The 26,422-nt window shown below is 41.1% G+C and overlaps 1 protein-coding gene across 5 annotated transcripts in view; it reads right to left on the bottom strand.

The window, feature by feature from the left end:
- The window catches only part of trpm7 (transient receptor potential cation channel, subfamily M, member 7), a 51,759-nt gene extending 25,521 nt beyond the window's left edge, over positions 1 to 26,238 (bottom strand). For 2 of the 5 annotated variants that reach the window (XM_047362656.1, XM_047362657.1), the window contains exons 1-19: positions 26,054 to 26,230; positions 17,807 to 17,886; positions 15,785 to 15,823; positions 15,029 to 15,230; positions 14,562 to 14,775; positions 13,549 to 13,673; positions 13,283 to 13,454; positions 11,875 to 12,049; positions 9,598 to 9,721; positions 8,855 to 8,927; positions 6,273 to 6,373; positions 5,740 to 5,874; positions 5,596 to 5,649; positions 5,365 to 5,505; positions 3,223 to 3,357; positions 2,799 to 3,073; positions 2,490 to 2,718; positions 803 to 958; positions 451 to 594 (exon numbers count right to left, since the gene is read on the bottom strand). In XM_047362656.1, coding sequence (XP_047218612.1) covers positions 451 to 594; positions 803 to 958; positions 2,490 to 2,718; positions 2,799 to 3,073; positions 3,223 to 3,357; positions 5,365 to 5,505; positions 5,596 to 5,649; positions 5,740 to 5,874; positions 6,273 to 6,373; positions 8,855 to 8,927; positions 9,598 to 9,721; positions 11,875 to 12,049; positions 13,283 to 13,454; positions 13,549 to 13,673; positions 14,562 to 14,775; positions 15,029 to 15,230; positions 15,785 to 15,823; positions 17,807 to 17,886; positions 26,054 to 26,056 — 2,577 coding nt within the window. In that variant the 5' untranslated portion in view covers positions 26,057 to 26,230. Of the gene's footprint in view, positions 1 to 450; positions 595 to 802; positions 959 to 2,489; positions 2,719 to 2,798; positions 3,074 to 3,222; positions 3,358 to 5,364; positions 5,506 to 5,595; positions 5,650 to 5,739; positions 5,875 to 6,272; positions 6,374 to 8,854; positions 8,928 to 9,597; positions 9,722 to 11,874; positions 12,050 to 13,282; positions 13,455 to 13,548; positions 13,674 to 14,561; positions 14,776 to 15,028; positions 15,231 to 15,784; positions 15,824 to 17,806; positions 17,887 to 26,053 lie in introns of those variants that run through there. The other 3 variants (XM_047362655.1, XM_047362659.1, XM_047362660.1) reach the window with 3 other exon arrangements.
- Positions 26,239 to 26,422: the final 184 nt, after the last annotated feature.

Genomic DNA, 26,422 nt, shown 5'->3' with positions numbered 1-26,422 from the left:
CATGAGTGACGCACAAGTCAGCGATGCAGTTACGCTGATGTGCTGGAATCAGGATCGGGGCAGGTAGAGCTGATGTAGATAAGCGTAGGTTGAGGCAATGTTATGTAGGCCAGTGATCTTATCTGCACCCCTCAGTCTTGAACAACCCGAAAAACAATCCTGCGTTTGCAAATAAAACCAGCAGTATTGGATCCCAAGCTCTGGGGAAACAGCCTTGGGCTATAAATAGGTCCAAATGGGAAAAGACGAGGTGAGTGTGCAGAATGCTAGTTAACAAGAGTGTGTTTAAATGTAATGACCTAACTGCCTTTGTGCAACATGTCCAAATAGCAGCAACATACATATTTGTGAACCATGCCAAAATACATTCACTTGACATACAGTCAGATGTGTTTTGCACTAAAAAATAAAGTATAAAGTCCAGATATTTTGCATTTAATGTTTCCGTACCGTGTTGGACCAGAACTTGACAATGGGAGCGTGGTAGAAGGCGTAGATCTTTCTTGTTAAAGGCAGTTTTCGGGAGCGGACTTGTGTCTCCATGTCATGTTTCACCTCCAAATGTTCATGGGTTCTGGCTTCCTTAAAGACATCCTGTACAAACATTAAAGAGGCCACATTGGACAGGTGATCTTTGGACAGAACAAATGTGGGGTCTAAAGCACCAGGATTGCAACCATTATGTCATCCTTATAAAACCCTGACAGATATTTCTTTGTATTTCTCTCAGATATTTGAAACCTTTACTGATTTCTCTCTTGGAACAGCCAGTTGCAGACAAATGTGGAGGAGGAAATCCTACCATTTGGATGTCTTCAGCCATGGGCTGAAAGTTGTGTTCGCTGTCCTCCATGGTCATGTGGTGGTCATCATGACTCTGAGGGATGTGGGCCATCTCGGCCTTAGACTTGTACTCCAGAAGCAGGATGGCAGGAGGCAACAAGATACTCAGAATCACCTGTAAGACAAATACACACTCATGTGGGTGGCTGCCGCTAGATTTGTTGAAATACTCTTTATTATATACATGTGTATCTCAATAAAAAACATAATTAAAAAGGGATTTCACTCATTTTATTCAAAAAGGGAAATTCCACTATAATAGCAAGGGATTACACACAGATTGATATATTTCAAGCATTTATTTCTGTTAATTTAAATGATGTTGGCCTATAGCTAATGAAAACTAAAATTCTGTAAATTACATAATTCAAAAAAATGTGGGTTTTTTTTAATACTGAAAGATTAAAGTGCCATGGCCTCCACAGACCACTGACTTGATAGCTGTCCAGTAAATAGTCACTGACACCTTTCACGACGAGGGTAAGGCACAAAGGTTGTTTCTAAAGAAGCCAGCTGGATACAGGCTGCAGTATCTAAGCATATTACTAGAAAGTTCTCCCAAAGCTTTGGGAGAAGTTTTAAAGCAAAGTCCAATCAAATGTTCGGGGGAGTTTCACAAGGCATGGACCGGAGCTGGAGTCAGAGCTTCAAGATCCACCACACAGGGATGTATCTAGGAAATGGTCTACAGCTGTCTCAGTCCTTGTGTGAAACCACTCCTTAACCAGACAGCTGCCTTGGGACAAAGAGGAAAAAAAACTGTTGATCAGTGGTCTTCTTTTCAAAAGAAAGCAAAGGAGGAAGAATTAAGCGGCACAGTACCCAAGCAGCTTGAGGTCCAGGGTTAACTTTCCGTAATGTGTTTGATTTTGGGAGCCATGTATTCTGCTGGTGATGGTCCACTATGTTTTACCGATACCAAATATAGCAGCGCCATCTACGAGGACTTTTCCATCGGGACTTGGCATCTGCCCAAACATGCCATAATGCTTTAATGAAGACGGTATCACTGTGCTTATCTGGCCAGCAGACTGGCCTGACCTTTTTAAAAATGGTCTTATTTATTTTATTAAACTTGTTGCTGTATTGAATAATAAGCTAAGTTTACAGAAATACACACTTTTAATATATCACTGTGTATAAAATAAATACCAGTTTCTAATTAAATTACTGAGATTAACTGATGATCTCATTTACTGAGATGCGTTCTACACATCTGCACGATGCTCTTCCAACAGAGATCAAGCAGATCAAAATGCAATCAGGACAGCTTCTACTGATGAAGTTTGAAAACCTGAGTTCTTTCATAAATTTCTCAAGGTATTCAGGTATTACTTGTGATGCCTGAAAACCATTTAGGGTAATCAGCTCTAACGTGGATTTATGAATCATTTGTGTATAGGAACAAATTCAAAAGATATAAAAAGGTTTTTCCCTAAGAGAAATGTTTATGCTTTTCTCCTCTAACTATAATACTAAGTAGCACTTCAACAATTACATGGGAGCAGAGGAGATGGATCATCATTCTGGCTTAGAGTGAAATGAGATACACAACAAGAGCTCAATGCAGGGGGCAGATTGTCCCACTACAAGTTAGCCCAGCCTTCTGCTTACAACCAAAGATGAGATCTAGATGGAGCATGAACCTTGTACCAGGAGTTCTTGCGCATGTTCAGCCGTCCCATCCACATGTCTGACAGCAGCATCTGGGTGCAGGTGTGAGCAACAAAAGGTCTCAGGTGGGAGGAGACGGCCAGCTTCAAACAGGTGGAGTTGCTCCAGTTCTTCAGCTCGTAAGTCAGCAGCTTCATGGCCATAGTCTCATCCTGCCTGAAGGACTGCTCCAACAGGTCCACTGCCAGCGTTCCAAACTCACTGATACACATCGGCACAGTTGGTTAACACCATCATTTTGTTCTATGAACGTCTCAAGTCTGAATGTTACTACACCTTACTTTGAGTACTCTTTGAGCTCCTCTGAGGTGTCGTCTACCACGTCGCTCTTCTTGGCCTCGTAGCCCATGGACCGGCAGAGTTTACAGGCCACAAGCGCCTTGGCCATGTTCTCCTCTCCATGCTGCCAGAAGAAGAGAGACATCTTCTGCCTCTTCATCAGTACTGCCCAAACAAGGAGCTCATTGAAAGGGTAGGGGAACCTGCGTGTCTCTGGGTCATCGATATCCACTATCTCCTCTTTGCTTCTTTTCTTGTTCTGCTCAGCGGTCTCCAGCTGAGAAGACAAACAGAGGTTGGAGAGGCAATGGGAATGGGACTCTCACTGCTGTAGCATCGGAGTAGAAAGCCTAAAAACAAATCTTCGACTTTTTATTATATTAACGTGTTTGGAAGAAGCTTTTCTACTCAGCAGCAGCGGTGTACCTTGGGTTTGTACGGCTGAGCAGTCTTGATGAAGTGATTGTGTCTCGTCTTCTCCTTCTTCTCAGCCTGCATGCTGAAGGTCTCCTGATTTTTTCTCAGATGAGAACCAGGACCTGCAGGTTGGCGTCCAGACCTCTGTGCAGAACATAAACATTTACAGACGTACTTCACTCCACTTCACTGACGGATCTCAAAAGATTTTATATTAAACTGATGTCCTAAAACCAAACATCTCCTGGCCTATAGCAACCTCTGGTCACTAAGAGGTCTGATCTGACAATTCCAATTTTTCTCCTAAGGATTATTAAAGAGAAAATAGGAAAAAAAGGGCTTTAGCTCTTTGACAGAAAAAGTACTTTTAAATCCAAAATAAAATAAAGGCAACACCAGATTATCAACCTGTTCAGAGTAGTAGCCCCTAAGCTTTAACTGATTTTTATTCATGTTACAAAAGTGCATTAACTAAATAATTGCTGTTGGCTTTAGTTTTTATAGAAAGAAATGTGAGAATTCTAGGTTTTGATGTGTTTAATAAACAATAAATAACCTTGGATAAGGTTGATAGTGTTATTTTTGCTACCTTTTCCACTAGTTGTTCCAAGAAAGCATAAATAAAAAGTTATGTATTTGAATGAATGAATAAATGTAGTCTTGGTAAAGCTGAACTATTTAAAATAGCTAATGGGGAAGTAAGGCTTATAAGAGCAGTATTTTTGTGTTTGGCTCTGACTGTACACTGTATTGTCAAAAAAGTACTGCTTTTTTATTTCCATATGTTTGTCACTTTTATTGTTAGCACAATAAATGAAACAAAATATGGTAATAAAATCTTGAGTCCATATTGCCCATCCCTATTAATAACAGATAATTTTTTACTTCTCTTCAAATGTTTGAAGGAAAAGTCAGAAAAAACAGAACACTAAATGACTCTATGTGTTCAGGGTACAATAGAAGAGCAGGGGTCTCATATACGAAAGATTGTGGGGATTTAATACTAAAAGTGGGCGGTAGGGAGAAATTCTGAAACTTGCGGCCCCCCAAAAAATTCAGATGTTCGAAACCGTGCATAGACATGTTACAGTAGCCTTCATACATCCCAATCTGCGGTGAATTTGGCGTAGCTGCACGTGGCGCTTAGTCCACCTGGTCTTCGCCCATAAATACATATGCAAAGTAGTATAAATAGACAGAAAGCACACACCACATGTCCAAATAACCATGGCAACGGTGCTGTGACAGTCCAAACCGGTTCCTTTCAGCAGAAAAGCACTAAGAGAGACTGTGTCTACATGCTATGAGGTCAGTTACGGCAACCAACAACTGCTTGAATGACTCAGTGACTCAATCCTGACTGAAAATAAAACGTCTGTTGGCTCGAACCCGTTTAGTTCTACATCTGCATGAAACCCAAACGGTGCAGTCTAGCTGTTGCACTAAGCTCATTCATAGCTGATCATTATAATGACGCGAATATGCCTCCCACATTTCTATTAGGAAAACTGTCACCACACACACCATGTGAACAACTTTAAATCTTTGCAACCATTCAGGACGTTACATAAAAAAAATAGAAAATTCCCTAGAAGCCAGCCGTTGCGCATGGAGGTTTGTTCTCAACTCAACTATTAGCATTAGATTAATTATAATTATTTTTATAGTATAAAGGAATCATGAGCCGAGGCCATCGTGTCTTAATGAGACACATTGGGGCATCACAAATAGGTTCCATATATATTGAAGGAAAATGCCTAGTATTCACAAAAGCATTTTCATACAGATGGGGCCCTGATAGCAGTATGGGGACCCATATGGCTGGCATGGCCCGGCTCAGGGATGACTGTTGAATACCCGACCTGTCAGGAGCTCCCTCTGAAAGTGAACTGGCACCAGCGATGCACGGTTCCCCCTGGTTTCCCTCTGTAACACTGAGGCTATCTCCATGCAGAGCTCCAGAACGATTGCCCTGGGCAACCTAAACCGGCCAATAAGCCATGCATCATCATGTGCCAGCAGATATGATCTCTGGAAAAAACCGCTCCCTCCCAAGTTGTGCGTTAAACATTGTGCCGCAAGGTTTTTGTGTGAACACACCTGAGGCCCCTGAACTTCTACAAACCAGAATTAGCTTCTTCTTCCACTCACCCTATTGCTGCCGTGAAGGTTGTTGTAAATGATTCTGAAGCGCTTCCTGGTGTAGTTGCATCGGTAAGTCCCACCCATCAGGAATTCAATGACCAGGCCTACATCGATCAAAGTGATCTTATAGTTCGGGGGAAGATTACTCTGCAACACACAAACCCCAAACTGTTAGGAAGACTCTGATTCCCATCAGCCACAGTAACTGTTTGAAGAGTTATGTATTAGATCCATCACCTGTTTGACATCTCTAACCAGGTGGAGGAGCGTCGGGTTGTTGGGAGGTTGTTTCTGAAGAAGATAATTTAAAAACAAAGCTCAAACACATCCAGGACTTTCATTTATTGATGAAGTAACAAGTCTACGCTTTATAAGGGTTACCGTGTTGTAGAGCTCCTCCAGCCGACTGATGGTCAGAAAACGATGCATGCTGACACCGTTTTCTATGAGCAACTTCACAAAGTCCACCCTGTCCATGATGAGAGCATCCAGCATGGCTTGTTCCAAAGAGCTCACCTAAAAAACACAACCAAAAATTAGCAGACTGGTATTAGGTATATTTTTATAGCAAATCATTGTTCAGAAAACTAATATTGAGGAAAAGACAAAAGAAATCTGGCCGAATGAAAACCAAAACAAATATTCATCCTCCTATTTATGCAAGACTCCGCTTTTCAAAACAAACACAGGCATAGAGAGCCGCTTATGATGACAAACGTTCATGTTACAGTCAAGACAAGCAGTTCCCGGCAGCTTGCCCTACAAACCGTGGCCATCAGGGACTCTGGGGTCATTCTGGGTGAGTCCAAAGGTTTCTAGCTGATGCTGAGCTGAGCAAACATCCCTGGGAGCCGTGGCTCTCTCTCTCTCTCACACACACACACACACACACACACACAACTCCATAGACATACCAGAAGCTGCTGTCCGTACACAAACACATGGTTCTTGGCAATGTCTACACGGTCCCAGGCCAAAGTCAGGACCAGCTGATCGAAGGCAGATCCGTTCGTGCCTGAAATACACAGGTCCACGCACGTCAAACTCACATAAACTCATTTATTCAGAAACAAGCGACAAAATATCAAATGTGTTTTAGTCAGGCAGCTGGAGGATTATACGTTGTAGCAAAGCTGCTCCAACAACACAGGCAGTTACCAAGACTCAGCAACAGATCAGACAAGGTAAATTCACATTCAATGTGCTGGTCTCTTGCTCTGGTCGTCATTTAAAAGCCATCCAATTAATTCAGATGACCATGATCACACATCAGTACACAGCAGGGCTGCTGCGTCTAGTCCTCCTGATCAATGACATTCACATGAAGACTTTTATTCGACACCAAGTTTGGAGGAATTTGTTATTTTTGATTTTTTTGACTTTTTAAGAAAGTGATCGCTTTCCTTTCTGTTTCATCAGCCACAGCTGAGCTACGGTTTCACAGCAAACATGGAGGATAAAGAGTCTGATTCACGGTTATTTATTGCCTTAGAAAGGTTTACAAAGCTCTGGTCTATGGAACCAATAAATGGGGTTTGAAAGGGACCCAAGGCAGCACAAGAGCCACTCAAGCGTCAGAAGAGATGACACCCAGAGGCCATCGATGAGCTGACAGAAAGCAGCTGGATTTTTCCACTGAACGGATGCTTCACAGAACGCTTATACCCACATCAGACTAAAAACAAACTATGTACCTACGATACTTTGCGCACACAGCCGTGTCAGTTTCACTCCTGTTGGTTTTACACACTTAACTGCATAGATTATTCTAAGCTCTAAAGGCTTTTAATTCTATTCCTACAATTTCATAAATAAGCATATGGTTGTTAAATCTGGGCCCTGTCCCAATTCCCACACTACACCCCTCTATGAATGTGTACTTTGTACAAGTGCATGTAGGGGTTGAAGTGCGCAGGTTACAAGCGTGCAAAATTGGAGAATTGGGACAGTAGGGGTTACGTCATCGACTTGCACCTCTGCACCGTAACTGCAACATCAAAAAGGGCGGGAACCAACACTGTTTTCAGAGTCTTGCTGCTAAAAAACTATTTAAAACTGCAACAAGCAATTGTTTTGAGGAGAAGAAAGTGCCGGAAGCGAAGGAGGTTTATACACCAGACTCTCGCCACGCCAGTGTTTGTTTGAAAGGTAACTTCAGTGTTATGACCTACTGACTGCCCAGACTCACACTGAACCCAGTGGTATCTTACAATGTTGAGCCTGGAAAACCAGTAAAAAAATATATTTGTCGGCTTGCTGTCTAAAGTTTACGCAGTTCTTATTATTCTGATTTGATGGCTGGTTACGTTGACGGTTGTGATTGGTTTTTGCTCAGAACGTCATCTGCAGCAGTGAATTGTGGGTAATATACGGCGGATATAGGGTATACCGTTTGTCATGCTGGAAGCAAAACTATATATTTTTTCCTTTAGGGTTTATTAGACTACATTTTATTTTGTGCTGGCATTAACTGCTGAGGTTTGCTGAAGAAAAAACAAAAACAAAAAAAACCCCGAAATAAAATTAAATTGTTTAGTTATTTGGCTTAATCATAAAATAGGAAAATCGATTCACTGGAGAATAAATAGTCATTAGAAGCAGCCGTAAGTCACAGTGGATTATTTGGAAATTAAATTGTAATTAAAAAAAAAAAAAAAAAAAAAAAAAACATCGACCTTTTCCACCTTACTTTCCATCTGATACATCTGCTAAAACCACCTAGTATATAATTAACTCCTGCATACTTAACATATTGCTTTATAATGATGGCCTGTCCCATTTCTAACTTTAATGAAGAGTCTATTACATAAACTGCACCTTAGAGGAAAACAGAAAACCTCTGTGTTTTATCCAGTGACTTTAAAAGCTCTGAAGGCTTTTGAACACCTCAGTCCTTTCAGTCAGATTTTCATTGTACCAAGGTGACTGCACCTTAGAGCACAGAAATACGTGTCTGACTGGGTCCCTCTGGAACATGCTGAGAATTCGTTCTTTTGAAGGACTAAACTGGTTTATCAGAGTAGTAAATGAAGAAAATTCCAGTCTTTGTAGGGATGAGGAGGAATGAGAGTGAACAGGCTGCAAAAATGTGCTCTGAGGGATTCTTTTTTGGAGTAAAGTAGACACTAAAACCAATAATCCCTGCATCTGAGCAACAAGGTTAAGTGTGTATCTGAAGAATAATTGATGAAACCTTTTTTTAACAAATGGCCGACCCAAGGGCAGATACATGAGACTCTGTAACTGCTGGAATAAGGAGTTCATATGAATGTGAGCAACTTGATCTTGTCAAGAGCAGAAAGACAAGGGCACAGAGGGGGAACTGCGTTCCCAAAGCATATCCATATCAGAAAGCAAACAGTGAAGAAAAAAAGCAATACTGAACTCCAAATAGCAAAGACTACATTATAGGACTACATTTAATCCAATTTCTCTTGCTTCTTTTATCAGACGAGCAGAAGATTGTGATGGTTTAGTAAGCAGTCATTTCACAAACCTTGGAGCAAGGCCCTCAGAATAGCTACATCAATGTCTTGGTGTTCCTCTGAGCTGATGTGAAACACAGTGATCTGTTGACCAAAGAAACAAGATGAGGCCTATTAGCAGGTTCCCACAGACCATATACACATGGTTCTAGTTATTTCACCCTGGCATTGGTTTATACTGCCAACACTGGAGTCCTCAGCTGCTGTGAGGTTATTACTATAACCTGGCAATCAGGTTTGACCGTTAGAGGGTAAATGAGTTCACCTCGCTCTAAAGCTTTCAAACTGTGAGGAGAATTCAAAAGAAATGATGGGAGGCATGAACTGCAACCAGCTACAGAAATCATTTTCCTTTTCTGACTCAATCTGAAGAATCTATATATAAAAAAAAAAAAAGACTTATTTGAAAACTAAATATTTGATCAAATAGACAGAATCCTGAAATGCTGCTGCCTGCGTGTTTCTTTCAGCATCAGAAGGTCCTTTGATGAGTATCTGTAGATTCATGGGATCAACAATAACTGTTCTAGGATGATTAGGTCAGGTTTCATGGTGTAAATGTGATAAAAATGTACATAAATTGACAAAGATATACAGGGGCACAGCCCACAGCTGGCTCAGGGAAAACATTATATTCTGTAGGTTTCCTAAAGCCCCCTGGGGGGAACAGTCACTGAACAAGACTGAGAAACCCAACTCTATCCCGATGCATGTAAGCAGCTCTGGTGTCATTAAAAAGGATGCAACATTTTACCAGTTCTTTGCTCTTCATACACTCCATCAGTTTCTGGAAGAGATGGATGGCTTCACTCTGACTGAAGTTGAACGTTTTCTTGATGGTTGCAACGATGTCCGTCTCCACCCCATCAGGAAGGCTGCTGTAGGGTAATAACAACACAGGATAATTAGAGTCACAATGTTCAGACACACACGGCTATAAAAAGGTTTTACAAGTTGGATTTTGAAGTGAAATGAACTCTAGACTATGGTTTTTATCTGTGTCAGAGATCAGAATGTTCTGCTAATGTGCACTGTTCTGGTTAGCAGATGAAAACATATATGTAAAGTGTTTGTAAAGCTGCACCAACTGATCAAACACACGACATGTTAATTGAAATCTAATCTCAGTTGTGTCCACTCTGTCCCTTATTAACACCCACATTTGCCCTATTTCAAGCCAAAACGTTTGCTGTGAACGAGGTATGTGGCCAACTCCTGCAGGAGACATCAAACACCGACCTGTTGCCACAAGATCCCAGAATGTGAAACACGGAGGATATTTCTTTCCCCCCCAAGTTTGATTTCAGAGAACTACGATTGTCATTCTGAGGAAACCAGGCAGGCTGTAACAAGAAGAGTGAAATAAACCACATACCAAGATTAATGTGTGTAAAGTGCCCATGAGTTATTTTCACCTGAGTTACTCTGCTAACGTTTACTCCAGATGTAAACAACATTAAAGCTGATCAGCTAAAAATCTATCAAGTATCGCTAAAGAGACATCTGTTGTTCAGCTTGGCTGACCCCTATTGGTGACCGGTCAGTAAATGCACCAGATCACGCTGATAACATTTTCTTGTACAGAACCTGTTTCTGCCAGTAGGTGATTCAGAGGGAGCCATTTTCAGTGCCAGCCTGCTGTTTCAACAAAAAGGCTTATTTTCTTAGACGTATCTAAACATGTCTGATGTTCGGTCAGGCTGTGAGAGAGCCAGACTTACAGAAAAATAACAGGAAGGCTGAACACCAGAACCGCTCTATTATCATTTGAGCTTTCAACCTCTGGCTGTCATGGAACGTGAAGAACTTGGGACCATTTCCAGCCACTCTGGGATCTAGTTAAGGAGGTGAGGATCTACACATTCTCTGGAGTGGACACATGGAGTGTTGTTTTTGTGCTAACCTTATTCTTCAGGAAGCACCATTAAATCACTGTTGCACTCTGATCTTTTCACTAATAAGATTTGTTAATGAGAACAAATGTGTTATTTTCCATTTCATTAACAGAAGCCATCAGTGAAACAGTGGCGCAAGATCTGTATACGGCGGCCTCTCAGTCCTCGACACAGTCATCCAGGGTTCAAGCCCTGAACCCGGAGACCTGTCCAGCACACTTTTTGGGGTAAACAACGCATTTCATTTTCACATATGCTGCAACAATTGACAGGGCTTGAGCAGAAACAGGTGGAGGAGGGGCAGCCCTGTGTTTCTCTCAGTTTTATCTCTGCTCACTGTGGTACTTTCTCTGGCATCTGGTTAACAGGAGTTTAACTAACAGGAACAGGTAACTGACTTCTGCTTCCAGTGGTGGGTATAGTGAGAGCTGGTTCATGTCTGACTGCATGTTTTCTGCTCTCTTGACAAGCGTGTCCTGATTCTGCAGTTTTGTCAAGCCGGTTTTTATAGCATTAAAGGCTTGTTTGACTACATTCTATAGTACTTCTTAAGGCAGATTTACAAAAGCATTGAAATATAATCTCAAAATGTTCTTAGAGCCAAATATATAGACAACAAACTAATATTAGCACCAATTTGGATTGAGATTTCATTATTAAGGTTCTAAAACATCTTTTCTTTCCACTTTTACCTCAATGAAAACTCTATCCAATGCCATCAAATCTCACTACACCACAATTGTTTTCTTAAATTTTGACATCAACGGGTCATTTTGTGAATACAAACTCCAATAAAATCCCTGGGTCAGCAGCAGATTCGTTACTCTGGATGAGCTCAAACACCATCTAAAGGTTTCATAATAAGAAGGCCAAATCTGGACAGTTTAAACTCTCTTGAGAACAGAAATAAATGAAAGCCAGCAGTTTGGTGTTGAAGAAATAAAAAACAAAAGACATTCATTTTTGCTCCGTCTCCATTCTGAGTTTTCCTTCCTTTCAGCTATGAATTATTTCATTTAGGATTTTACTAAGTAATTCACTGCCAAACCAGTCATTTGAGCAGTCTGTTTTTAGGCAGCTGAAGCCATCATAAGCTCTCTGCCTCACAGAGTTCATCCTCAGTGTGTTTAACCTACCCTCCCTCCTCTGTCTGCTTGTGGATGTAGGCCAGTATGTCCGCGGCACGGCCGGTCCCCTCACACACCACCACAGGGACGGGGGGACTCTCCTGAAGATATTCCAGTACAGTCAGGATCACGTTTGGACCACCCTCTAAGATCAGCGCCACAACAGGAACACCCTGACCGATTCCTTAAATAAACAAATTACAAAAAAAAAAATCACCTTTTTAATCACACTGACCCCTCAGTGCACCTTTTACCAAAACCCACATTGACAAACACAAAGGCAGCAAGAAATGTAGGTTTCTCTGTTGAAATTCCTCTTAGCTACTATCTTATTTTCTAAAAGCAGCTGTGCATTACAGAAAGTGTGTGAGAGGTTGAGGTGATAACACCAATCTCTTTGTTGTCACATAGTTTCCACCAAGCAGAGGCAAACTGCCAGTAAAACAAATGGTAATTAAGTGTCCTTGTGGGAAATGCAACCTTCACGCTCACTGGTGCTGGTCAATTTTTAATACCTCAAAGAACTGAAGTCACCCTTTAAACGATTAATGTGCATTACTAAAAGGAAGTCTAGAAAAAACAACTTTTTTTTAACATTTCAGCGTTGTTAAATTAGTGGAGCGTCTGTCCATCTGATAAATGGTTTGCAAAAAATATTTTACAAATATAAACTTAAAATGGTGGCATACATTAGTGTTAAAACACTAAATTAAATCCATTTAGTTTGATTACCTTATTATGAAATAGGGTCCACCCGTGTGTAATTTAATCTCAGTATAAATCCAGCTGCTCTGTTAAGGCCCAGTTTTTGGAGAACATTAGTGAACAAACAGCATCATGAAGACTAAGGAGCACAGCAGACAAATCAGGGAGAAGTTCTAGAGACGCTGAAAGAAGAGTTAAGTTATAAAAATAAGTATCCCAAACCTGAACTAAGGGAGCATTATTCTGAGAAGCAGCCAAGAGACCTGTTGTGACTCTGGAGGAGCTGCAGAGACCAACAGCTCTGGAAACAGGAAACTGCCATTCACAGATTCTTTCCTTCCTATCTGAATAAGCTTGAACTATTTTTCTAAGAAGAATGGACAAACACGTCAGTCTCTGAAACGGAAATATTGCACTTATAGAGGCACACAAAAAGACCTGCAGCTGTAAGATCCATGAAAGGTGCATCTTACTGAAGCAGGGGGTTGGACTCAAACACACGCCACATTTTTCATATTCTTATTTGTAAGAAATCCTGTGATCTATGTGTCATTTTTCTGCCGCTATAGTTATTAACAACCTTGTTTTGTTCTGTTCTATTCGTTAGATTCCCAGAAGTTTGTGGTTGGTAATCTGACAAAAAAGGCAAAATGGTAACGGGCTCACGGATACTTTAATGTGCCTAGCTGTGCCGAGTGCATGTTTTCCTTACGTGCGTGTATTCTTTGAAGGTTAATGTGTTTCTCCAGGTCCCGCCTGAGTTGCACCTCAGACCCGTATCTGCCCACAGTCCCATCATCCACCAGGAGGAAATGGGAATGCAGATTGTTGAGAACGTTTAGCTTACTGAGAGGATTCAGCAGGGTCTGATAAGGAACTACAATCTGGGGAATAAGCAGAGATATGTGTCAACATCAACCATTCTTAAAGTGACTGGAAACCAGTATGGATCACATTGAATTAATAGGTGTTGCTTACGTCTCTGCCAATAAGATCGCTCCTGTTTTCAATGACTCCCCATGATGCAACACCAATTGTGTAAATTTTCTTTGATGATCTTGAGCAGTGTTCTTTAAGAGCGTCCCCCACATGTTTCGCAACACCTTTGGAAAGAATGCATTAAACAAAGAAAAAACCTATAAATCTTATAGAAGTCTTTCCATTTCCCATACCTTAAGAAAATTGCTAAATAGTTATTGCTAATAAATTCTAAATCCCCTTCAATAAATCAGTGAAGTTGAAGTGATGCAGCAGCCAACAAACACCGCATCAGAGCCTTTATGACCATATTACCACCTATAGGACAAGTCCACAACAAGAGTCCTGGACTTGCTCAAGAACCACATGCCTTCGCTACTGGATCTCTTGGATTCAGCAATCATTTGTGAGCTAGACGACCATCACAAGTGGCCAGGGTGCCAATGAGGCATTAAAAGTAATCACTGGACTGGGTAATTGACCTTGTGAGTAATGACTTAAACACTATGATCAGACCACAGTATCTTAGTATCTTGCTGTGGCTGCAGACGCACCTCAGCCAGGATTCACAGCCAAATGACATGCTTGGAGGCAGGTATTACACCTTCTGCTGCATCAGCGTGCCGTCCTGATGGTGGTTAACCGTTTGTATGTAGTGGCGATGTTTGTTTACAGTTTACATCTACTGTCTTTTGTAAATGGAGCAGAGTAATACAGCTCTCACCTTAAACTGATAAATAGGTTAATCATCTATAAATTTTATACATTTATTCATTTTAAGTGCACAAGCATTTAGATTTAACTGCAAAAATCTGTTATGTTCTCATCTAGTTTCTTCACACACAGTACAGAAATTAGCTTAGGTTCCAAGTGAAGGGCTGCAACCTTTGGACAACCATGGGAACATCAGCACAGGTCATGTTGACACCAGTAACACACTTAAGTAAATTATGGATGTAATCAGTCTTCAGCAGCCTGGCAGAAACACCCCTTTTGGTTTTCATGCTACATGCCTGTGTTGACACCTCCGGTGAGAATCCAGGCCCCGGTGGTAACTGCAGCTTTGATGAGGCCCTTGCCCACCACCTGCTTGATCCGAGGGTGCAGCTCAAAGTTCTGAACTCCTCCGTGGACCGAGATGAGGATCTTGGGCAGCTCCATGTGCCACTCCTTCAGCATCAGCCGTAGGATGCTCTCTGGTCGAGAGTCGTGAGACAAGCGTACATACTGTCCAGGTGTGTGGAGACAGGAGAGGAAGGAGCACATGAATAGGCAAACAGCAGGACTTTATTATACTGATGAGACCTAAACTGATTCATTGGTATGCATTAAATTGATCCTTTTTTTTTTCTTTTCAAACTACTTTTAACCAACAATCTGAACACTGAAAATCCACCTGAGAATTAGCCAATCTCTACTAACTTCACAGAAAGGAAGCAAAACAAAACATGTTCCAACAGAGGAAACTAGGCCCTCCTACCTTGGCTCTGTAAGAGTGAGATCCTCCCTGGAAGTTGATGACACCATAGGCATCAGTTGGACTCGCTTCTGTGTGTTTTTCCACAGACCACTCCTCTGGATCGGACAGGTTGGAGTTTTCACCCAACTTCACATCTGAGTACTTTGTGGCCAAGCTGGCTGTGAAGCCGGCATGCTGCCGCACCAGCCGTCCACAGCAGCACCTGGAGGTCACAACAGAACCATATTTAAAAGGTCAAAACTGCAACACACAGACCATGTGGCAGTTTTAATAAATCACCATGAATGTAGAGCATTTATAAAAAGAACTTTGTGAAGTTCTGTAAACACATGATTCTGTTAAGACTACAAATATATTTTAACAGACAATCAGGACTACATGAAGTCATTTCAGAAGCTTCAGAAATTAGAGAAAGTGTTTAAGAGTGCTACTGAATGGCAGGAAACATTAGCACGTGTTCCAGTCACACACACATGTACAGAGACCACCCTGTGGCTCGTGGAAACATGTTTTACTTCCTGGAATTTCTTGGAGACAATGCAAAGAAAAACTAGAAACAGATACCATCCAGATTTGTAAATATATGTGGCACAGACTGGAAGATGATTGAGTGTAAAATCCAACAATACAGCACTAAACTAAAAAAGACTGATGACACCAAACCACCTTTTATCTCCCCGTGTTCTTTAGAAAAGAATGTGCAAAGCTTGCAGGTTAACTGGTTTCTCCGTGGGATTAAAAAAAAAAAACACTTACCGGACTAACTGTTGGCAAATCTGACATCCTGGAAGGCATCTAGGGAGCAATTTCACACAAACACACAATTAATCCCAAATTTTCAAGATAATACATCCAAGCTACATGAAGTGCATTAGGTAATGACAGGGTTAAACATCTGCAGTTGCTGTTGGGGGATACTGACATGGGCTAACTGCCAGATAGGCACAGAGCCCAGGTTTAACCTGAGATACACAGCAAGCGTTATTGCACATGGCCACTGATCAACCAGCCAGAAACTAAACATTCAGCATCGTGTCGGTCAATAAAAGCAACATATATCTGCACTACCAGGTCGCTATGACACTCTAAAGGGTGGAGGTTCTTACTGAGATAAGAAGGGAGCTATTTCAGTACCACTTAAGTGCTTGAGAATGAAGTCAGAGAAAGCACAAAAGACATAAGAATCTTCTAGCAAGGAAACAAGCGTGTGGGCTATTCAAACAGAGGGCCACCTTCAAATAAGGTTGGAGATGTCTGCAGGAAGCTGAGCCTTTTAATGCAAATATGTTCTGGTTGGGCCATTTGAAAAGTCCATCTCTATCTCTAATGGAACATGCTGGATTAGGAAATATCGGCAGCATTTTGGAAATCTCACAGTAAGGGTCCACTAACAGAACACTGTTAACAAGGCTAGCTGCAGTAATCACTGATCTATGACACTAAAGCCAGTCTGAAATGTCAACGATTATCTTTGGACAGAACAGTAAAAAACATTTTAACTGCCTCTAGTTTATTATACATAATGATCGACATGACACAACGGCTAAAAAGACCAAAAAGTTAAAGAGAGAGACAAGGAGATTCTATCAGTCTTGTAAAAGAATAAAGAAGATATGCTGTAATTCCTTTTAGTTGGGTTTTAAGTAAATAACCTGGTGGACTTTACTATATTTTCTGAATTCCTGCTCTGCAACTTTAGCCAGATTTTTTTTTTTTTTTAGAAATCCTCATATTTGGCTAAAAACCTTTATTGAAAGTTTAATTTCTTAATTTATTGAGAAAACATAAAAAAGAAATATTGCTGTTATTTATAACTTTTAAAGAGAAAACTGCATCAGAGCTTCACAAGAAAAAATAATAGTAATAATAATCAGCGATCACAAATTGGCCACAAAATCTCTGATCGGTGCATTTCCAATTTTTACCAAAGCATTTATAAAACTTGACAGACACACTTCCTCCTAAGGGTTGTGGTCATGTGAAGGGCTTGGACTTAAGGTCAAACAAGGTTATGCTCACAGACATGTCACAATTTATCCAAGAGCAGCAGTTTGTGGAGAAAAGCCAGTGGAAAATAATGAATACAAAGAAAAACCAAAGCAAAGAGTGATCCGCTGAGAGTGTATGTGTTAAGAAGGGGAAAGAAAGGCATCAAGCTTCTTCGAAGCGTGACAGGAATGACTTACAATCAAAGCAGGCTGTTAAACAGTAAATCAGTGGAGCCATGGGAATCTTCTACTCATTAAATGAGTCGGATACTTACTGACACTGGCAGGTTTATTTTAATGTTTTTTGAGTTAATCAGTGGATGTTAATACTGGTTTAATATTACGTAACAGCTTCAACTGTAGTCTGAATGCCGTTTCTGACATGTCAACAGGAGAAGTCGTGAAAAGGCCAACATACAATTTTAAGACCAACTTAGAAATTTCAGTGCCTGAACTAGCAGACAAATCTCCCTGTCTGGGTTGCTACAGTCCTCCTGAGGACAGCTTCTCAACAAACATCCGAAGTAAAATACAAATGTTGCAAAAGAACAAATTACACTAAATAACTCGCTAAATAAAAAAAAATTAAAAAGAAAGGAAAAGGTTAATGACCACTGCTGTATTCCAAACATACTATTACAGACACTCAGACATAAACATTAAAACACACTCATTTACTCTTTGTAGAGCAGTGGTTAGCGCTCGGGCCTACTTTGATTCACACCTTGCAATTACCCTGTTTCCATGGGAATCAACAAAGGACACAGCAGAGTGTGGTAGGCTCGTTTACCTGTGGGGATCCTTTGACACTGGAAGTATGTACACACATTCCCTCTTGGTGAAAGTGCTTTCTATCCAGGGTTTCTGGGACTGTGGGGAACAAAAAGAGGAACCTTTGTGAGATGAACAGCAGTGAACGGTCTGGGTGTTTGTGTTCAGAGATTAACGATGTTCATGTTGAATCCAGTCAACTTAAAAGCTCTGAAGATTTAAAAACATTTATGTTTTGTTTGTATAACTTAAAAGACATTTAAAGGCTTGAAATAGACAGGGATTGTAGCGTTCTAACGGTGTTCTCTGAAAGTAATAAACCACACATGATCTAACAGGCTACAGGATGCTGTGTGCCTCTAATCCAGGATTTAGACAAAAGTTTGATGTTTCAAGACAAACTGATTCTTCAAAACTCAATAAATCACTAAATCCAACATTTCAATTCAGAAACCTAAATATTTCATAGCAATAAACAACAGCAGCCGCAAGCTGTGTAATTCTTTAGGGTTTTAAATGAAAAGAATTTCAGATTACTGCCCCGTGCTTTATGTTCTACTAGTAGAGCTCAGAGAAACCCAGCAGCGATTAGCCCCATTAATCCCTCCCAGCTCCAAGAGTGAAAGTCTCCAAACGCCGTCACCTGCTTTCCACCAAAGCATCTGAACAATTTCTGAAAACTAATAACAATATTACAGCTAGAACCTTATGATTGTAACTGTCGCCATGCTGCGTCATAAAAAGGTCAAACAGGAAATGAAGACATCGACGCTGACCAAAGTTTGATGGTAAAGCCATGAGTCTGGCTAACACATCAGATAAAGCTGATTTTACCTCTTGACCAATGGACAACAAAGAGTGTACCTGGATGTCCTCCTCTTCATCTCTGTGTTTAAGGGCTTTGTACAGGAACATACCAAGGATCCTTCATGCATCTCCTGGACAAACCGCTGCCACCACAACCTCCCCCCTGAGCACTCGATCATCAGCAACACCTCACCGCTGGACACTTCCTCTCAGAAGACGGCGTTCATTTTCCATTTAGGTCTCAAAGTCTACTGGGCTACGGTTACCGTACAGATCCGGCTTTGGTTAAAAGTTGAGTGATCAGCGCGAGGCTGCTGCCTCTGAACTCCTTCCACTGTTAATCTGTAAGACGCCACTCGGGGGGCAGATGAATGTGTCTGAGACAAACTAGATATTATACTAAAGCTGGGGAGAAAGAGGTGAGAGAGGAGGGGGTGTGGGAGAGGATTAGTGGATGGGCAGAGGCCTCAGTGATATATACCTTGTCTACTGATGACACACCGCCTACGGTGATTCATGCAGCAGACAAAACCTCTCGCAATACACCAAGGTCTGTTTACGAGTCCTCCTGTTTATTTCTAATTACCCAGAGAACACCTACAGTACGGACGCACTGCTTTTAATCAAGACAAAATGAATGAACTGAGGTAAAGGAGAAGATCTGGAAATGTGCCTTCTTTAAGATAGTTGTATTAGACTGGAAATGGACTAAGACATCATCCCTCGATTGGAATGGGCTGATTTTCAGCCAGAATGGCCCGGACCAGTGACTGGCTGATCTGAAACCCAAGCAGGCGATTAGAGAACACGCTGCGTCAAAGTGCTGCCAGGTTGCACTGAAAACAGAAAAAAAAACATCGGTATGGAAGTAGACTTAAAGTCTTAAATTATGCATTAAACTATAAGAAGCTTTTTAAAAAGAAAATCAGTTTTCTACAACATGTTGAGACATCTGTGGTTCATGCAGGCTGCAAGTGAGTGAAAGAGAGAGCAATAGTTGCAGCAGATAACAGGATGGCCAAATAGAGTACAACTAAGTCTGTTTTATCCTTTTAAGCTTTCAGCCTCTGTCATACAAAAGGCTGGAACATTCTTTTTCAAATACACAGAGACTAATGTTTTCCTAATGCTAATCATGCTATTGTTCTTAATCAGAAATCAGAAGAGCTAAATTAGCGTTGACAAGTCAATCTGTGCTCATGAAAACACAGCAGGAATGTTTAACCATCCACTCATCCAAAGGACTTCACACCTAGAAATGCACTTCCCTCGGCCCTCAGTAAAACACCTGATAGATTAAAGGCATTCAGATGGAGAGCAATCAAGAAATCAATGTGGCGAATTCAACATCCTGCTCGACTAGAAGCGAGCGTAAAACACATTTAACGATCTGAGAGATCTCCGAGCTGAGGAGAAAATATTTTCAGTAAAAATATCCTGACCTTTTCCCCCAAAAAACAGAGCAGCAAAGAGTTAAACGGCAGAATAAAACACAGCTATGTGCTGCTAACCTGTAACTATGGTACCTGAGAATGTCAGGCAACAAAAGACTTAAGCTTTACAGGCTGTGCCAAAAACACACTACTCTATCACTCTCCTACTTCCTCGCTCCCTCCCTCTTCCTCTCTGGCCTTTTTCTAGGCGCAACATATTAGGTTGTTTGTGTAGAAGTAGAACCCAGTGCATTTCTTCCTCTCTCAGACACACAGAATGCATTTTGGTCACATGTATAAGAACTAATGTGTTTACACCAAGAAGCAGAATATTGAATATGCATTTTTTCTTCTTTATCTACAGGTTGTCATCACCCATCACCTCAAAACAACAATCTAAAACCTTCACAGCTGAGCTCCTCTTTCTACCTCTTCCTCATTGTTTCCTATAAAAGTATAAAAGCAAGTCTGAGGTAGCTGTTCTATGAACACAAAGAAAACAAACCAATTTAACATTTGGCCTGCCAATTATAAGTATAAAGAAAAAGTAGAAGCGTTTGGGATCAGCATTTTAACGCTAGTAGATCCCAAAAGAGACAAAATCTAGAGTGATCGTCCCTGAATTTCCACCTTTTAGATTTTTTAATGCTCAACATTTCACAAAAAGATCTATGAGCGCACAGCTTATGCATAGCTGGCAGCATGGATGGAGAACTGGAGCAGCCTTCATGGTACACTGAGCCAAGGCTCCTGTCATCAGTTCTTTCCCCTGTACACCATTTAATCCTGTTTACAGTTAAATTCAGACACATGACTGCAAAGATTGTAATGAATAATTCGTGTTTTTCTGTTCCTTTATCCAGATTTGAATGATTTCAGGCTATTCAAGATGAAATAGTGCCAATTTCTTTGTCTAATTTAGTTAGTCTGAAAATATTTAGTGAGGAGCTTGCCTTGGGTTTAGCCTAGGTCGACAAATTTTGCAATTTGTAATAATAAGATCAACTGGGTCATAATCAGGTGCACTGGCAAAGAAAAGAGAAACGTACAGACAACATGTAACAGCCCGAGTTATTGGGAATAACCAATAACTCGGGCTGTACCAGTAACTAGTAACTCCACAGACCCACAAGCTGACTGTTTACAGTTAGCCTCGCCACACATGCTAATTGCTAACATGCTGCAGACGTTTGAATTCAACTCTATTATCATGTTGTCTTTGGTTTAAAATAACAGTGAAATCCTGTTTTCCTCCAGAGCTGTGTAACACTAATGACTCCCTTCCTCACACACACAGACACAGACACACACACTAATTTAAGCGATGATCATTTATGACCAAAAAGATTCTTAAGGTCTCTTTCCAATTAGAATGAATGAACGAGAGAATGAATGAGAGCCCCTCTCTTTGAAAGCTTAAGTTGGACAAAGCTGTAGAGATATGCTGCTGGCAAATATATCACTGTTTACAGTGCGTTGGCCAAGATATCAATGTAATATTTAGCCGGTTGGAGTCTCATGGCAGCAGATGCTCACAGCGGACACAGATGATATAGCCCAAAAGGCCAAAGGTCGCAGATTATTTTCACCGCAAGATCAAATCTGAATTCAACCAAAAAAAATCTGTTTTGTCTTTTAATTGAATTCGAGCTGACATCTTTCATAAAGACATTAGTGACCACAGAAGAAGAGAGATGACAACAAGACAGCATAATGAAGTAAACACCACTAATTTAAACATGATTACCATTCCTCCAACTATAAAACTATTTGCACATATATACATATGATCATTTTGACCAAATTACTGAATGTCTGAAGATTACAAGTGAAAAATTGTTCATCCAGTCATCTATTTTTAAACGGCCTGCTAAATGATTTCAGACTATCATCCCAAGGAGTCGTTCTCAACACGCCATCAGAGCCCTCTACTGCAGAACAGGATTAGTTGCTTACTGAGCTAGTTGCAGGTTCAGTTCGGACCATCGGCGCCACAAGTCCATTTCAGTTCTTCTCTTCGCGGATCACAAAGGTGATATATGGTGGTCGATTGAAATTGCACATCAACCAACGGGACCTGATATACGTGATACCTTGTTTACACGGCAGGCTTTCCAAATTATCATAGGCATAACGGGTCCGGTCCGAGAGTGTGTGGTGTCCAGCCACACGGAAAGCGCAACACCACACCCACGAACAGATTTCACTTACAAACATTCAGATTTCAGACAGAAAATCTGGCAAACCCTCAGGTTTAAACATGATTTCAGAGTAATTTCCTTACATGTTTCTTCCACGTCGCTTCCTGATTGGCTACATTCACATTCAACAGGCTGTGTGCTCGTTTGTCTTCGGGGAACACCTCACACTGCAGGAAATCGGGGCAAGACAATCCAACATGTTGAATATTCCCGATTTGAGGTTGGAGAGGTCCCAATGTCCTTCCAAGCAGTCTAGATCACTCTCAACACACCACGCACGGCAGGATTATCTCATAAGATTATCTTTAGAGCCATCACGATGATCGGGGCATATAGGAAAGTTGAAGATCTAAGCAAAAATGGGCAAAAAAATCTTGCTGTGTGAACCAGGCTTAAGTTGATGATAAAACTTTTAAAATGTGGACTCCTATGTTAGGGTTAGGTAAGCCAGAAAGAAAAATGTTGATTTTACTGGCATCTGGTGTTTCTAGTTGGCATTTAGAAGTAATAACATCCAATCCAGTCACAATAAATGTTTAGATAGTGCAGGGTATAGGGAACATCTCAGCTGATATGGAAATGTTGGATGGAATCAAAGTCTGGGATTTACAGTTCAGTCACCTCTATAACAGCTAGAGAACCATCATACTAAAGTTTTCTGATAATATCCAAGTGGGATATATAAATATGCAATGCAAACAACAATATATACGTATGTATGCTTCTGTGTATTTGCTTCATTAAAAGAAAATACATCATGCAATAAAGGGCACTTAACTAAGACTGGCCTTATCAATCCTAGCCACCTCTTAGTTTTTCCGAGATCTAGGCATATAAAAGAATGTTAAATGAGGGGGAACGAGTTCATTATAGCCTTCAGATAAGATTCCAGGAAGGCCGTGCACACAGCATCGTAGAGTCATGAGACCAAAGTGTGACAGCTCTCTAGTTTTCACACTCGTGCCCCTTGGGCATAGCTCTGCAGAGTTGCATCCATATTTCTCTCTCTGTCTGTCGAACAACCTGCACAGCCTAATGAAGCTGCGAGTCAAGAGTCTTATTACATATCAATCTATAAAATACCACTATTTAATGGTAATTACACAAACATTTCAATAAAAATGCATAGCAACAATTATATAAATAGTAAATAATAGAACATGTTGATTATTACAAATAAAATAATGCAATACTTTTGTCACTTTACATAAGAACTACAGCACCCACTTGTATTTGGAAGAAGATTTAACAGCTTGTTGCACTAAACATTAGTCATTTCTGTTTTTTCCAGAGAAACTACAACTAGCTGCTCTTAGCTGGATAATTAGTTGGGCCGTTCGCTCAATCAGCCATTCAAAGCTCGCCAACTATAGCTTTAAAACAGCCTTAATACATATAATGCATGGTGCCTGGACCGCCCTTGTTGATATGCAACTGGAAATATTTTTTCAAACAGCAGAATGTTTCCTTTTATGGACCGGCATAACAGCCTCATTTCAGCCAGCTGACTGGCAGGTGCAGCAATACACGGCAGGGAGACAGAGCTGCACTAATTTATGCTCCATACAGCCGGAGAAACCTCCAGTGACTTCAGCGCCTTCTCTAGCATCTCATTTTAGGGACTTTAACCCGTAGAAATTATATCATGGATGTTTTTTGGGGATATCGTAGGCTTTTCTTTGGAAACCGTGTTACACATTGATACTGGTAACTGGTCCATGCCGGTAACTGATAATAAACCAGAGAATGCAATAATGCTGCAGATTGTACATCTTTTCAATTCTCTCAGGATGTTTGGAGACATCATGCAAGAGAATGAAAAGTGTGAGCAGAAGCTTTAGCGCTGTAGAGCGAGGGGGAAGCAGGCAGCTGAAGATGAGCTAGCACTTCATCCATTAAATCAACAAATTACTATGACCATCTTTAAAACACAATCCATCGCCAGAGGGAACACTAATCAATCTTCTTCAGTGGGGAATCTCTTGCTGATGGGATCCCATCGACTGGCTAATTAGACAACAAACCTCAAAGACACATACTACAGTTACTACACAAGAGCAGATGTGCAGGCACTAAGAAGCAAACACAACTGCAGCCAAAGAAAAATTGTGCAAGACCGTTACACACTAAAGCTCAGACTACTTAAGGCTTAAACTACCCATATGGGATAACAAAGCTCGATCCCAGTGTGATGATACAATTACAAATGACAATGACTTCTTTTTTTTTTAACGAGCCAGGATTACATCTAATCATACAGTCAGAGCGCTCAGACCAGCAGGGGTAAGCTGAGGCATATGACCAGCACACATCAACACAAACACAGTGGGCTTAACTGTGGGATCTTGCTACATAAAGATAGGCACAATGGCGTGTTGAGACCTTAATATATTTATCAGTTAGACATGCACTGATCAGGTTCTGCTTGGCCCACACATTCATCCCTTTTTCTTTAAGGTCTCATGTACCGAAAACACTAACACTACGAAGAATAAGACAAAAGTTTAGATGTACTTAAGGAATGGGGGGTAGATTTTTCATACTTTCAACTGACAATCACTGAAAAGAACTTATGAAGGGAAAATATGGAAATTTTTTGGTGCATCTCTAATATCAATATATGCTGCAGGAGACAAGGGAATGTTTCTGATACAGTTTCACAGCATACCTGTCATAACCCTGCTATAAATGTTTTGCCTCTGTATAAAGATCATCATAATCCAACTTAACGAGGAGTTCTGTGTTTATGATTAGACCATTAAGAGAAAACAAAAAGGTATAAATATGCATGTTTTCAAAAAATGTAAGCATTCAGGTAATTCCACTAACCTCTACACTACAATGTCATTACTGCGATCATACCAAAGGACAGAAGGGTTATCATGGTAAATGTAGTCGATAATGGCCAGCTTTTAAGCAGCAACATCATAGTCAGGGTTAGGTCAAAGTGGTTGTAAATTGGCAAAGTTTCTCATCATTCCTCTGGAAGAAATGACACAAAAAGAAAGTTGTCAGAAAAAAAAAAAAAAGAGGCTGATTGTCACGAAGGCTAAAAAGAAAAAAAAAAATCTGCAGCTCCCAGGAGACATGTTGAAATAGGTCTTCAGCAAAGATCGCAGCGGGCCTTAAACCCCGCAACGAACGACCAGGAATGTGTGTGTGGAGGCGTTAATTAAAAGCCGCAGATAATAAATGTGTCATTGTTTCAGCAGCACTAAAATGTTCCCGATGGCGGCTGAATTAAAAGCTCTCATCTCGGAAAGACTTGGCATCCGCTCAAGCTGGCATCGACTCGTTACTGGCAATGACAGCGTGTCTTGTCTGACATCCGAGACTGCTGGAAGAAATGTTGTTTTAACGAGTGCCAGCTGCTCTGGACTACACAGCTGTATGCGAGTCGTGTCTACCGGCCCATGTGGAGAACAAAAGCCGTTTCTGTTGCCTTACAGAGGAGAGCTAACACCACAAAGCTACCTGGGCGGCTGAGGCTAGTTAGCTAGCGAGCTAGCTACTTAGCCAGCTAACACTTCCAGCGGGTGTTATTTAGGGGTTTCCTTGAGATACACTGGTCGCCGTGAGAGCTGCGCTTATTAGTTATAACGTTAACCTTAAGGTGTTTTAACACAAAACCAAGACTGTCCACAAAAACATCAGAAACTACACAGGGAGTTCCGCCAGTCGTGTCCCTGACACTAAGCATGCTTGGGGGGTGGTGGGGGGAGGACTACAACTTGAAAGCCCCGATGGGTCACGACAATCCCCCGCGCCAATTTACCAACACGGTAAAACCAAACGGAGACGGAGGGCTAACTCAGACTCACGTACCATTCTCTTCACCGTTGAGACTCAGGAAGAGCTGTGTCGTGGCTTTTATCCATCTATCAGCGGTGCTCTCTGTTAGCCTTGGAAGGAAAGCCCACTGGACGTTGGAGAGATCCGCTTCAGCTGCAGCTCCAACGGAAGGTTGCTTTTTCATAATTGAGCGACTCCAGACTGACGCAGCGTAAAGAGCTGGCTGACTCAGCCAGCCCAGGGATACACGTGACTGGGCGGAGCCAGCGACCACATGTGCGCTTTGTTTTAGTTCCTTCAACGCAAACAAGCAGGAAGATCCATAGTTCTTAGCTCTGATCGTAAAATGCAGTGTTTATTATAACGGTGCCCAATGATCTATATGGATAATAGAAGTATTTA

This window comes from Girardinichthys multiradiatus, chromosome 4 (genome assembly GCF_021462225.1).
Source record: "Girardinichthys multiradiatus isolate DD_20200921_A chromosome 4, DD_fGirMul_XY1, whole genome shotgun sequence".
In the NCBI taxonomy this organism is placed as follows: domain Eukaryota; kingdom Metazoa; phylum Chordata; class Actinopteri; order Cyprinodontiformes; family Goodeidae; genus Girardinichthys; species Girardinichthys multiradiatus.
The sequence above is the reverse complement of the archived record's forward strand: the minus strand, read 5'-3'. Positions and strand labels throughout refer to the sequence as shown.